The sequence below is a fragment of the Mobula birostris genome, chromosome 18 (assembly GCF_030028105.1).
Source record: "Mobula birostris isolate sMobBir1 chromosome 18, sMobBir1.hap1, whole genome shotgun sequence".
Classification (NCBI taxonomy): Eukaryota; Metazoa; Chordata; class Chondrichthyes; order Myliobatiformes; family Myliobatidae; genus Mobula; species Mobula birostris.
Window position 1 is genome coordinate 52,889,278 of NC_092387.1, and position 15,129 is coordinate 52,904,406.

The following is a 15,129-nucleotide window of genomic DNA, read 5'->3' on the forward strand; positions in this document are numbered from 1 at the left end:
CTTGGGGCCCCCGGTGTGTGTTTTTCTCTGATTTGTGTAAAGAAAACCTTACCCCTCAGATCCCCTTTAAAACTCCTTTCTCTCACCTTAAACCTACGCCCTCCTAATTTTGCAATAATCTCATTGGAAAGAGATGCTAATTAGAATACGATTAATTTTTATTGGCTGTTTCCATGATATGTTTCAGTTCATTCTCTCTCTCTCTGTCTCTGTCTCTGTCTCATTCACTCACTCACACCTCCTCCCTCCCCCCCCACCCCAAACCCGGAGAAGTATATCATGATATCATAGACAGGTGTGTGGATAGGAAAGGTTTAGAGGGATATGGCCCAAATGCAGGCAAAATGGGGCCAGCTCAGCTAAGCACCTTGGATCAGCAGGGATGAGTTGGGCCAAAGGGCCTGGTTCATTGCTTTATGACTCTGTAACTTTAACTGGCAACTGAGATGCATAGAGGCTTCATTGTCCAATTATTGTCTATCCTCTAATCCCACCTCATCGGAGGACTTTTGGCCATTAGCTGGTCTTAATGACTAAAGACAGGGACGGAAGTGTTGCTATTATTGATTTGGGATATACAGTACAGTTAGTGGCCATTTTATTAGCTAGCTCCTGTACCTGATAAAGTATATGTTTGTGGTCTTCTGCTGCTGTTGCCCATTCACTTCAAGGTTCGATGTGCTGTGTATTTAAAGATGCTCTTCTGCACGCGTGGTTATTTCAGTTACTGTCAACTTGAATCAGTCTGGCCATTCTCCTCTGACCTCTCTCATTAACAAGGCATTTTCGCCGGCGGAACTGATGCTCACTGGGTCTTTTTTTGTTTTTCGCACTGTTCTCTGTAAACTCTAGAGACTGTTGTGCATAAAAATCCCAGAAGATCAGCAGTTTCTGAGATACTCAAACTATTCCATCTGACACCCACAATCATTCCACTGTCAAAGTCACTAGGATCCATTTGTTCCCCCCTTGTGATATTTGCACTGATCAACCAAAACTCTTGACAATGTCTGCATGCTTTTATGTGCTTAGTTACTGCCACATGATCGGCTGATTAGATATTTGCATTAACAATCAGGTATACCTAATAAAGTGCCCACTGAGTGTATGTACTTTGCTCAAACAGGCTCCTAAGTGCACATACAAAGAAGGTGATGCCAGAGAGTACAAATGAAGAACATACAATTCCAGGCAATTACAGCTCCTCAGTTAAAAGCATAGCCAATATATTAGCCATTGAGGGATTAATAATTAATATCAAACCATTAATAATTTAATGTCAATTTCAAACATTAATTGCAGCTAAATTAGATACTATTAGCTTTAACAGCTTTGACTTGAATATATATTCCCACAAATTTTAATGTCCTCTGAACTCTGATTTTGAAGACAAATATCGGATTTTGGATTTTTAGTCTAAAAACAGATTGAATGTGCTGTTGTTTTTATCTATTTTAAGGTTTCAAGCAAATAGGTTAATGCCTCTGTTAAATGTTATGGAAGAGAGCGCTGCTCAAAAGTGTCAGGAATGTGTCAGCTGTGGCACCTCTGATTCCTGGAGAAATCTGGAGAATTGCATGTGATCTTACTTTCATCTAATTGCAATCTAGATTATGCCTCTACCCTCTGCTGTTAGATGGACACATGACTATACAGGGAGAGGAGGGATACAGATCACGTACAGCCAGAAGTGATTTGGTTTAGACCATAAGACACAGGAGCAAAATTAGGCCATTTGGCCCATGGAGTCTGCTCCACCATTCCAACATAATCCCTCTCAGCTCCATTCTCCTGCCTTCACCCTGTAACCTTTGACACCTTCACAACACGCTGGAGGAACTCAGCAGGTCGGGTGGCATCCGTGGAAAAAATTGGTCGATGTTCCGGCCCGAAACGTCGACTGATCTTTTCCATGGATGCTGCCTGACCTGCTGAGTTCCTCCAGCGTGTTGTGAGTGTTGCTTTGATCCCAGCATCTGCAGATTATTTTGTGTTAACCTTTGACACCTTTACTGATCAAGAACTTATCAACCTCTGCTTTAAATATATACTGTACAAAGATCTGACCTCCAGAGCAGTCTGTGGCAATGAATTCCACAGATTCACCACCCTCTGGCTGAAGAAGTTCTTCCTCATCTCCATTCTAAAGGGACATCCTCATTTTCTGAGACTGTGCCCTCTGGTCCTAGACTCCTGCACTGTAGGAAACAGCCTCTCCATGTTCACATTATCTAGGCCTTTCATTATTCAACAGGTTTCAATAAGATCCTCATTCTTCTAAACTTCAGCGAGTGCAAGACCAGAGTCATCAACCTGGCATCATGTTCAGCACCGACAGTGTGGGCGAGGAGCTTGTTCCTCTGCTGTAAAGCTCCATGTTCTGTGGTATGCAGGGAGGTATTACTAAATAGTTGACCCATAATTGCGCTATTTTTTCTCTGATTTTTGGAAGCTAGTAGTGGTTACAGTAACCTGAAGTACCCAGTCTTACTACTACTACTACGTTGACTCAGGCCTAGGGGGCTGGCGTCGGGCATGATGACGGACTCTCTGCTTCTCTCTCTCCCTCATCAGTGTGTTCAGTTCATCTACATTAGTCGTGCCGCTGTCTTCAAGGAGCATGTTGACCATAGTCTTGCGAGGGCGCCCAGGGTTCATCCTCCCTTGCTTGGGCTCCCATATGATGACTAGGCTGGCAGGTAGCTCAAGGTGGCGTAGACAGTGCCCCGCTAGTTGCAGTCTTCTCACCTCGATTTTAGTGGTGAGTGGTAGGTTGTTACAGAGCTCGACGTTCGTCATGAGCTGTTGTCAACACACGTCAAGAGCCACCCGGTCCTACCCAGTCTTAGTTGTTCCAAACTAGCATCATATTCGGATTTACTAATCACACATACATGGGAACATATAGAGAAATACATTTTTTTTTCCATTAACATTCAACACACCTACGGGCATGCTGAGGGTGACCTGCAAGTGTCGCCACCCATTCCCGCGCCAACATGGCTCAGCAGAACCACACAGAGCACAACAAGCAGCGAAACAAGGCCCTTTCCTCCCTCCCACCCCCACCCACACGCATGGACAGCCCTCCAACTCCAGGAGAGACGTGGATCGAACTTGTAAAAAGGCTGAATTTCAGTAGTGATTACAATAGCCTCCTTGCCTCCATTGGCACCCACGCACTACCTGGGGCAGAAGTAGCAAGGATCTGTGCACTACTGTAGCTGACAGTTTTAATTTGGAGGTGGGTGTTTTTGAACAAGGAGAGGTGCTGTGAGTCATGGTGGAAGCTTGTTTGATGGGACCTGATTATGACTTTGCAGATGAGTGCCCGGGAACTGTATTAATTTTGCATGCGAATTCTGTTCGTGCCAGGAAGAGTCCACGTAAATCCTTTCTGAGCTCGCGTCACAGGTTACAATATGTTAAAGTGTCCGGTACTGCTGTATATCTGCTGCCTTCTAGATTTTGCTTCCTGACAGTTGCTGCAACCTCCAGAGAGCCCTAATTTATTACCCCAATGCTTTCCTCCCCTGTAATGGATATGATATTACAGGAGATTACATTATTGTTATCTGGAGGTCACTGTGACTTTGTCCCATGGCAAGAAAATAATACAGTGATGCCTTCTCCACACTGAGTTCCCTGTAAGACCTGGGAAGGATGATACAAGCACAATTAATTGACTGGACTGACGTGTGCTCTTCTGTAACAATCTGTGGGGCAGAACAGTGCTGAAAAAACGGGCTGTGAGTTCATGTGTCCTGATGAAGGGTCTCGACCCGAAATGTCGACTGTTCGTCCCTTTCCTTAGACGCTGCCTGACCTGCAGAATTCCTGCAGCATTTTGTATGTGTTACCAGAGAGGTCATGTGGTGGCTAGTGCTGACGCCACACAGCTCCGGCGATCCAAGTTCGATCCTGACCTCGGGTACTGTTTAGCTGGAGTAACGCACACACAATGCTGCAGGAATTCAGCAGACCAGGCGGCATCTGTGGAGAGGAATAGACAGTCAACACGTTGGGCCGAGACCTTTCATCAGGACTCGGCCCGAAATATCAATTCTCTATTCCTCTACATAAATGCTGTCTCATCTGCTGAGTTCTTCCAGCATTTTGTGTGTGTTACTCTGGATTTCCAGCTTCTGCAGAATCTCTTGTGCTTATATTAGTAGGTTAATTGACCAGTGCAGATGTCGCTAAGTGCAGGTGAATTGAGGGTGATATTAAGGAGATACAGCGTAACAACAGGGCCCTCTGCCTATGACAACCATCATCCTCCCTTTTACACTAGTCTTCCATTTATGCATTATTGATTGTCCCTACATTTTCAACATCTGGTCTCAAACTCTACCACTCACCTGCACGTTTGGGCCACATTACAGTGGCCGGTTAACTACCAAACTGTACTTCCTTTGGGAGGATCCGTGGAGGGTTCAAATGACATTTTATTGTTGCAGTTTTTCTCGGAATCAGTCATGACATGCCACCGGATCAACAAACCTATTTCCTAAACAGGGAGAAATCCAAAAATCTGGAATGCAAAGGGACTAGGGAGTCCTTGTGCAGAACACCCTGAAGGTTAACTTGCAGGTCGAGTCTGTGGTGAGGAAGGCAAATGGCATGTTAGCATTGATTTCAAGATGTCTAGAATACAAGAGCAAGGATGTGATGCTGAGGCTTTATAAAGTGCTGGTGAGGCCTCACTTTGAGTATTGTGTACAGCTTTGGGCCCCTCATCTTAGAAAAGTTGTGCTGGCATTGGAGAAGGTCCAGAGTAGATTCACAAGTATGATTCCAGGATGAAAGGGTTATCAAACAAGGAACGTCTGATGGCTCTTGGTCTGTACTTGCTGGAATTCAGGAGGATGAAAGGGGATCTCATTGAATCCTTTTGAATATTGAAAGGCCTAGACAGGGTAGATGTGGAAAGGATGGTTCCCATGGTGGGAGAGTCAAGGACAAGAGGGCACAGCCTCAGGATAGAGGGGCACTCTTTCAAAACAGAGATGCGGAGAAATTTCTTTAGCCAAAGGGTGGTGAACTTGTGGAATTTGTTGCCATGTGCAGCTGTGAAGGCCAGGTCATTGGGTGTATTTAAGGCAGAGTTTGATAGGTTCTTGATTGGACATGGCATCAATAGTCATAGTCATAGTCATACTTTATTGATCCCAGGGAGAAATTGATTAAAGGTTACAAGGAGAAGGCCGGGAACTGGGGTTGAGGAGGAGATAGGAAAAAAAAGGATCAGCCATGATTGAATGACGGAGCAGACTCGATGGGCCAGATGCCCTAATTCTGCTCCCATGTCTATGGTCTTATGGACTATAAGACATAAGAGCAGAATTGGGCCATTCAGTGCATCGAGTCTGCTCTGCCATTCCATCATGGCTAATTTATTATCCCTCTCAACCCCATTCTCCTGCCTTCTCCCTGGAACTTTTGACACCCTTACTAATAAAGAACCTATCAACCTCTGTTTTAAATATAGCCAATGACTTGGCCTCCACAGCCGTCTGTAGCAATGAATTGCACAGATTCACCACCCTCTGGTTAAAGTAATTCCTCCTCATCTCTGTTCTAAAGGGAGGCCCTTGTATTCTAAGACCGTGCCCTCTAGTCTTAGACTCCCCCACTAGAGGATACGTACTCTCCTCGTACACTTTCCAGGTCTTTCAATATTTGATAAGTTTCAATAAGATCCTCGCTCATTCTACTAAACTCCAGCAAGTATAGATGATTAATTCAGTAACCTTGCTAATGTTCAGATGTCCCCTAAACCTTCCACGGGCTGACGAGCAGGGTCTAGAATCTGCTGAGTGTGAACTGCTGAGAGAGCTATCTCCATGAGCTCTGTCCTCCATGTGTGACCTGCTCTCCAGATCACCTCTATTATGTTTTATATCAATGCAGTGAATAAGACATTTGAAATTTCTGAATTTAACTAAAATAAAGAAATATGTGGATTGATAGATACTTTATTGATCTGAAGGAAAATTACAGTGTCACAGTAGCATATGATTGTGTGGCACAGTAGCGTAATGTTATTACAGTGCCAATGACCTTCAATTTCTGCCACTGTCTATAAGCACATGGGTTTTCTCCAAGTACGCCGATTTCCTCCTATATTCTAAAGATATACAGATTAGTAGATTAATTGGGTTAATTGGTCACATTGGTTGTAATTGCATGATGTGGGCTCTTTGGATCAGAAGAGACTTACTGCACCGTATCTCTAAAATAAAATGAATAAATAAATGACTGGGGCAACTTTTTAGAAAGCTTGCTAGTGCCTGTTACATCACTGGCATTTAGGACAGCAGTGAAGACACGCCATCTCTGGCATTGTTCAGGGCTTCTTTCATCACATCTGTAGCTCCGTTTTCACTACTGTCAGTCATGCAAGTCCCGGGTGGAGACTCAGGAATACCATTGTACAGATGTAGATTCTTCATTGCTGTTTCCATAACACATTTGCTTTACCTTTCAGGGTTGTTAGCCCTAAGCTGAACCCCCAAATTTGGAAGACCAGAGGATTACTCTCAGTCTGGCCTCTACCCTTTGACCTGTTTGGCATGGGTGACCCCACCAAGAGCCAAAGCATAAAGCCCGGACTCCATCCAATGGCTCTCTGGGTCATTGAGGCATGCAAGCCTCCAAACCCACGACAAGGTTGTGGTCCTTTTGGAGGTTTTTAGAATGCCAGTAGGGGTAAATATCTATAGCCAATGACAATGATGGTACATGTTGTTTTAGATTCATTCATAATGGTCTGAGTTCGCACTTGCTCATAGCTGCTTAGTCAGCTCTGCCCTACTTCCTGCTAGAAAGCTATTGCACTCCAATATATTGCTTATAGTTGGCAGAGTTCCCAGCCACCTCTTCCCCCCACTCTCACCCACTTTGGATTCTGCTTGTGCTTATTTTTCCATGGTTCGGCCCAACAGGTCTGTGCCATCAATCCCACCAGCCCCATTTCCCCACCGATTTCTCTGCAGCCCATTTGATCACTCATGACCCCATCACCACTAATTCTCCTACCTACCTACACCAGCTCACATGGCTTTAGATTGTGGGAGAAAACAGGGACGCTCACGAAGTTGCAAGATGGAACATGCAAACTCCGCCCAGACAGCACTGAAGGTGAGAATTGCATCTGAGTGGCTGGTGCTGCGAGGCTTCAGTTCTACTTGTGTGCCCCATAGTTTAATGTGAGACCATGATGAAGTATCTCTTGCTCTCCCCTCCCCTTTCAGCATTCCGAAGGGACCATTCCCTCCCTGATTCCCTTGTTTACTCTTCCACCTCCACCAGCACACTTTCTCCGACCACTCACTCTGCACTCACAGGAGATTCAATACCTGAGTATCTTACCTCTTCCCTTCCCACCATCCAGTGTCTGAAAGTTGCTTTCCAGGTGAAGTAGTGAATTGTTTGTACTGTTCAATCCAGTGCACTGCATTTAGTGCCCACAATGCGGTCTTTCTATATTGGGGAAATTAAATGCAGACTGTTTGATCGTTTTATGAAACTTTCCCCTTCAAGAGGGCATAACTTTAAGTTGATGGGAGGGAAGTACAGGAGGGGATCTCAGGGGTAGGTTTTTTACACTGAGAGTGGTGAGTTCATGGAATACCTTGCCAGGGGTGATGGTAGAGGCAGATACAACAGGAACATTTAAGAAACGCCTATGGATGATAGAAAAATGGAGGGCTATGAAGGAGGGAAAGGTTTGATCTTAGAGTAGGTTTAAAGGTTGGCACGACATTGTGTGCCAAAGGGCCTGTACTGTGACATATTGATCTACCTTCTATTAAACTAAACAGAGACTGGTTGAACGTTTGATGAAATCTTCTTCAATCAGCAAGGTTGACTCTGAACTTCCTGATGCCTATCCCTATGATTCTCCATCCCCTTCCACTGTGACCACATTACCTCCAAGCCCCTACACTGTCTCAGCAAAGGCCAACATTATCTCGAAGAACTTCCTTCACAGTTCTCAACCTGAATTCAGCAGCTTTGGTTACAACATTCCATCAGGTTTTGGCCAGTTCGAGCGAAAGGTTCTCAGCAGCGATGCTACCTCGTTTTTCTCTTTCCACAGAAGCTGTCTGACTTGCAGAGAATTTGCAACATTCAGTTTTATTTCAGATTTCCAGCAGCTGCAGCCTTTTATTTCTCACAGTTCCAGCATTTTCGTCTCTCTTCTGCTTTCATTCATTGACTATTTACAATGCCCCTAGGTAGATCAGCTCTGATTAGCAAGCCTTCACCTCTGTCTCTCAACCAGCCAACAACACTGCATCTTCTGTTGTAGAGAATCACATCCCATCTCTCTCTTCTCCTCAACTTAAAACGTGATTTCTGGTATTCCCCTCTGATGAAAGCTCACGAGCCTGAAATGTTAGCAGAAGAGACTCCGCAGATCTGGAGCAACAAATGGAGAAATTGGAGGGACTCAGCAGGTCGAGCAGCACCTGTGGAGGTAAATGAACAGTCAGCGTTTCATGTCATGACCCATGAAGAGTTTCAACCTGTTCTTTTCATCTCACAGATGCTGTCTGACCTACTGATTCCCTCCAACATCTTTTTTGTCACGTTAAAATGTTAACTGTTTCTCTCTCCAGTGGTGCTGTCTGACCTACTGGTTATTTCAAGCATTTTCTGTTCTTACATCAAATTTATGGCATGATATGGTAACATGATAGCGTAGCGCTTTATAGTGCCAGCAATCGTGGTTCAGTTCCCGCTGCTGTCTGTAAGGAGTTTACATGACCGGGTGAGGTCCTGCAGTTATCTCCCACAAAAAATAGGTCCTCAGGGGTTGGTAAGGGTTTGTAAAGTGTGGGCGTGCCGTGTTGCCACCTGGAGCATGGCGACACCTGTGGACTGCCCCCTAGCAAAAACCTCAGACTCTGTTGGTCGTTGACGCAAATGACTCACTTCACTGTATGTTCTGATGAACATGTGACAAATAAAGCTAATCTAATCTTTCCATCATGAAGTGATTTTTATTAGCACACATCAAAGTTGCTGGTGAACGCAGCAGGCCAGGCAGCATCTCTAGGAAGAGGTACAGTCGACGTTTCAGGCCGAGACCCTTCGTCAGGACTAACTGAAAGAAGAGTTAGTAAGAGATTTGAAAGGGGGAGGGGGAGATCCAAAATGATAGGAGAAGACAGGAGGGGGAGGGATGGAGCCAAGAGCTGGACAGGTGATTGGCAAAGGGGATATGAGAGGATCATGGGACAGGAGGCCCGGGGAGAAAGACGGGGGGGGGGAACCCAGAGGATGGGCAAGGGGTATAGTCAGAGGGACAGAGGGAGAAAAAGGAGAGTGAGAGAAAGAATGTGTGTATAAAAATAAATAACTGATGGGGTATGAGGGGGAGGTGGGGCATTAGTGGAAGTTAGAGAAGTCAATGTTCATGCCATCAGGTTGGAGGCTACCCAGACGGAATATAAGGTGTTGTTCCTCCAACCTGAGTGTGGCTTCATCTTTACAGTAGAGGAGGCCGTGGATAGACATGTCAGAATGGGAATGGGTTGTGGAATTAAAATGTGTGGCCACTGGGAGATCCTGCTTTCTCTGGCAGACAGAGCGTAGGTGTTCAGCAAAGCGGTCTCCCAGTCTGCGTTGGGTCTCGCCAATATATAAAAGGCCACATCGGGAGCACTGGACACAGTATATCACACCAGCCAACTCACAGGTGAAGTGTCGCCTCACCTGGAAGGACTGTTTGGGGCCCTGAATTGTTCTGTTTTGAATGCTGTCCACTTAGTTCTTTTCTCTTGCTCTTGGGTATTTAACTCATCTTTGAAAGCTTCCATTGAATATCTCTTCCATAACATAGGCTAGTGGTTGCCAAACTTTATAAGCCCAAGATCCCCTATCTCGGCAAGACTGACCTACTAAATTGTTTAGAGAAAAAACAGCTCAGATGGTACTTCCAACTTGAGGCCTTTTATTCGGGCTAATTGCATTTGAATTACATAAAATGCTTTTGTCAAACTTTCAAATTAATTCAACTAAGAAAACACTGTAACTAGCATATCAAACAGGCCATAGCTGTCTTTCTTTAAGAATATTACAATACTTCACACTTTTAATTCTAAGTTTCATTATTTAATTTTATTTCAACACAAAAAATAAATGAATAAAAATTGACTGTTGCACTCAGTGTGATGACTGGGGCTGAATACTTTCTGCTGGTTCCCTGAAATTTGGCTCATCACTACAGACAGCCAGTCTGAGACAGTCTGTGAGGTGTCTGTCAGTAAGACAGCTCCTATACTTAGATTTAATAATTTTCATCTGTGAAAATGCAGTTTCACACAGATAAGTTGACCCAAAGTAGGCAGTGACTTTTAGTTCACATGGGGTGAGATGAGGAAACTTCTCCCTGCTGACAAGCCCTCAAAAGTCACTGTCCTTTGATCTTGCTTTAAGCTCAATGTCATTTTGCAAATCAATTATTTCCATTTCAATATCACTTGGCACACCAAATACTTGCTGGAATTTGGCTGCTATCTGTTCTATATCGATCGGCAGAAATGGGTTTGAAATAAATGCAGCAGTACCTTTCATGATGTTTAACTCCCCAAAATGCTGATCGAACTCTTGCTGGTTTGTCTAGGTAAGCACAGTACTACTCGATGAAAAGCATTCTTTTCCTTGATGGCCTGTAACATTTTCTCCAAGTTGGGAAAGAGTGTCAGCCTCCCGTTCTTTAAATTTGAAATCCAAATGCCAAGCTTGGCCTTAAACACATTTACTGCACTTATCATGTGGGGCAGGTGTTGGTCTTTTCCCACGAGCTCGTTGTTAAGTACGTTTAATTTAGCCATTAGGTCTGCCAAGAACCCTAAATCCAGTAGCTGCGCATCATCTGACAGTTCCTCGTGCTCCTCGTTTCTTGTCGACAAAAAAGTCTTTACCTCAGGCAGCAAGTCAGCAAATGGTTGCAGCACTTTGCCGCGACTCAGCCACCGAACATCAGCATGAAGAGTTATATCTCCGTAAGCGGCATTGAGCTCATCCAATAACGCCTTGAATAAGCGGTGCTGGAGCGCTTTTGCTCGAATCAAATTTATCAGTTTGACCACCAGTGCCATTACATGAGAAAAGTCCACGACCTTCCCAGCCAAAGCCTGCTGATGAATCACACAGTGATAATTCAGGAAGTTGGGAAAATCAGGGTCATTACGGCACAGTGCTATAAAACCAACGCACACACTGCACATTGCTGGGGCCCCATCAGTAGTAATTGCCACCAGTTTATGAATGGGGATGTCATTTTCACGGACATATTTTTTAAACTCGTTATAAATATCCTCACCTCTCATTCTCGCCTTTAATTGCAAAAGAGTGAGGGAGACCTCCTTTGTTGTAAAATCCTGGAAAGCCATTCTGACAAATCCAACAAGCTGAGCTGTTTGCACTACATCCAAGGATTCATCAAACTGTAGTGAAAAATATTCACAGAGTGACAAGTCCTTTAACACTTGTCGATCCACGTCCTCTGACAGTGGCCCCACCCTCCTTGTCACTGTTGCAGGGCCAAGCTCTATATTGCGTATTGCGGTTTTGATGTCGTTTTTGTTTTTAAAGTCATTAAAAACAGTCTCTGCAGTAATGGCAATTGCTTTGTTGAATAAATCGGCATCTGTAAAAGGCTTCTTGTATTTAGCCGAAAGGTGACTTACGCGAAACGATGCTTCAATAGCAGCCTTATTTTGAGCAGCATGATTTGTGAAAAACGATAGCAATTTCTCTTCCCATTCTGGATGGAATTTGTACGTTTTTGCCTTCTTTTGTGGAGCCTCCGCCATGCTGGCGAGCTACCTTGTAGGATATCACCAGCGAGTGCCGTATATTGATGTTTGCGACAGTCTGTACTCTTTCTAATCTAATTGGTCACTTTGATGCAGCACAAGCTACGCTGAAAAAAATACAACAGCTAAATCAAAGGAGAGAGAGAGAGGCGCTAACTTTTCAGTAAAAGCTAAAATTCATGCTAATTACTAGCACACTATCCGAAATGCTAAACATGAATTCACGCTATCAAAGGCACAAAATTTCGAAAGAAAGAGCAGTATAACTGATCAAACTTTGGCATAACTGACGTAATATAAATAGCAGCATAATAGAGTCAAAACCGATTAAAGTTGACCAAAGTTTAGTTAAGTCATGGATGCATAAATGAGTTATTTTTACCCACACGTGCTGTTTTCTTTCGCCATTGGACAGTTTGCCCATTTGCTCGTTTATGTTTTAGATAATCAAAGCTCTCCTATGCTCCATGGAAATTTGACAGTGGCAATAGTCACATGATGCCAGCACACATGTGACGCACGACGCTGGGCAGTGGGAAAAGAGAAACACAATAACCAGGGAAAATAACTAAGTGTCGGTTAAAAACGACTCACATATGCGCTCTAGGGGTAAAATTTGCTCTTGCATCAAAAGGTTTATCAGGCATAATGTATTTGTGTATTTATTGGAAGAGGTACAGTCGACGTTTCGGGCTGAGACCCTTTGTCAGGACTAACTGACGAAGGGTCTCGGCCCGAAACGTCGACTGTACCTCTTCCTAGAGATGCTGCCTGACCTGCTGCGTTCACCAACAACTTTGATGTGTGTTGCTTGAATTTCCAGCATCTGTAGAATTCCTCGTGTTTACGTTGTGTATTTATTTTTCTTTTTTTTTCGGGATCTACTGGGGAAAGTCTCAAAGATCGACTGGTGGCGTCCACTAACATAAACAATATTCCTTTTTTCCATCCAAACATTGCCAATGTATCTTTGATATATCTTTTAATGCTTGTATTGAAATCCTCTAAAATGGTGAGTACCACACACAAAATACTAGAGGAGCTCAGTAGGTCAGGCAACATCTAAGGAAAGGAATAAACAGTCAATGTTTCAGACTGTGACCCTTCATCAGGACATTCAAAATGTGGAATGGCTCCATGAAATCCCTCCAAACCTTTTGCATTCTAGAGAGAAACTCCAAGGTTTTGCAATGCCATTTATTGTTTATTTTTAACCAAGTATAATCCAACTATTGAGTATTTACATTTTGCATGAGATATTGAAGTTGTGCAGAAACTTTAAAAACAGCCATCACAGGAAGAGAGAAATAAATGATTAAGTAAGCTTTTAGTCCACAGCCATTTTTTTGCCTGGATAATGCTGATTCTGTATGTAGCGTAACCCAGACACACATCTTTTTGATCACATCCCTGCCTTTTTATCCTGTTAAGTTAAAACTGTACCGAAGGTAAGTGAGCTGAGCCATGAAAGATATTTAATATTAAATATTTGCTTTATTTACCACATGTACATTGGAACATACAGTGAAGTGCCTCATTTGCATCAAACCTAATCAGAGAGGGTTGTGTTGGTCAGCCCACAGGTATCAGCTATGCTTCCAGCACCAACATAGCATGCCCCACAACTCACTGACCCTAACTGTACGTCTTCCGAAAAGTGGGAAGGAACTGAAACAGCCAGAAGAAATCCGTGTGGTCACAGGGAGAACATACAAACTCTTTACAGGCAGCGGACCAGCAGGAATTGAACCCTGGCTGGCAATGTAAAGCAAGGTATTGGCCACTGTGCTACCACGTCACCTTTTACTATGTTGGTGAAGTAACAGATTAAAAAATGTCTCTGGTTAAATAGTTTATAACTTTAAATCCAAAAGTCAACTTTGTCTTCAATCTTAAATGTTTTTTTTTCTAATTACGCTGCTGAGAGCGAAATGAATTCAGTTCTCTTGTCATTTTTTATGCTGCACAGAATGTGATTTGAATAGTTGCTGCTCACCAGTTCTTGTAACGGTCTATGTTTCTTAAATTCTACAGATCCTATTATTGTATAACATGGGCTGTAGCTTCATGAGCCTGTACACCTCCCTTCAGCTCCTGTACGGCCTCAGCGTCGCAACTTCCATCTTTCAGAAGGAGTTCTTCTCAGATCTGCAGCACGCTTACTTCATGTACTGGTTTGTTAAAAACGTGGAGCTGCTTGACACGGTCTTCATGATCTTGAGGCATCGAAGCCGTCAGATCTCCTTTCTTCATGTCTATCATCACTGCAGCATGTTGCTTCTGAGCGAGCTGACCTATCATTACTACCCATGGCCCGCCATTGCCCCGTTCATACTCGTCAATTCATTTATTCACATCATCTTGTATTTTTACTATGGTCAGAGTGCGATGAACCCAGCACAGCGACCCACGTGGAAAAAAAGAATGACGCAATTACAAATCGCTCAGTTTCTTATGGACTTGGTTCTTGCAACGTGGGGCTATCTGTTTCACGGATTCTGTATTTACGCGATTCTGTATGGTGTTACAATGCTTTGTCTTTTCTTAAATTTCTATTTCAAAGCTTTCAATTCCAAGAAAGCTACATAATTATGTATCTAAATCAGAAAATCTGAACTAAATATTTTCTTTTTGGTGAGCTGGTTTAATTGTTTAACACACTGGATTTTCAGTGTTCTCTATTAAGCAAGTCAACTTCAAATAGATTGCACCTTAATATTGTAACTACAGGTCAACCTTCACTAATCCGGCACCACTGGGAACTGAGGAGTGCCGGATTAGTGAAAACGCCGAATTACAGAAGGATCACATTAAGCAGAATCAGTGCCGGATTATCGAAGGAGCCGGATTACAGGTAGTCGGATTAGTAAAGGTCGACCTGTATTTAGAATAAATATATAATTTTAAAATGTAACATATATCTTAATAAAGATTTTACAATTCTTTCAAACGTAAATCTTCAGTGATGATGGATATTATTTTTTCATTTCAGAACCAAATTTAAAATTATCAATCAAGATTTTTAAAAATTTGTCCCTCCCCAGTAACCTGGCACTTATCCCTGAAAGCAGCACAAGTGTTAAACTTTCCCATTCACCTCCTCCCTCACCTCCATTCAGGGCCCCAAACAGTCCTTCCAGGCGAGGTAACGCCTCACCTGCTGGGGTTGTCTGTAGAGTTTGGCATTCCCAATGCAGCCTCATTGGTGAGACCTGTTGTAAATTGGGGGGGCTGCTTTGTCGAGCACCTCCACTTCACCTGAATTTCCCGGTGGCCAAACATTGTAATTCCCATT

At 43.5% G+C, this 15,129-nt stretch overlaps 1 protein-coding gene across 4 annotated transcripts in view; it reads left to right on the forward strand.

Moving 5' to 3' along the window:
* Window positions 1-14,780, forward strand: part of LOC140212125 (very long chain fatty acid elongase 5-like) — a 53,228-nt gene extending 38,448 nt beyond the window's left edge. For all 4 annotated transcript variants that reach the window (XM_072282709.1, XM_072282707.1, XM_072282706.1 and 1 more), the window contains exon 4: window positions 13,869-14,780. In XM_072282709.1, coding sequence (XP_072138810.1) covers window positions 13,869-14,423 — 555 coding nt within the window. In that variant the 3' untranslated portion in view covers window positions 14,424-14,780. The remainder of the gene's footprint in view (window positions 1-13,868) is intronic.
* The last annotated feature ends 349 nt before the right edge of the window (window positions 14,781-15,129 follow it).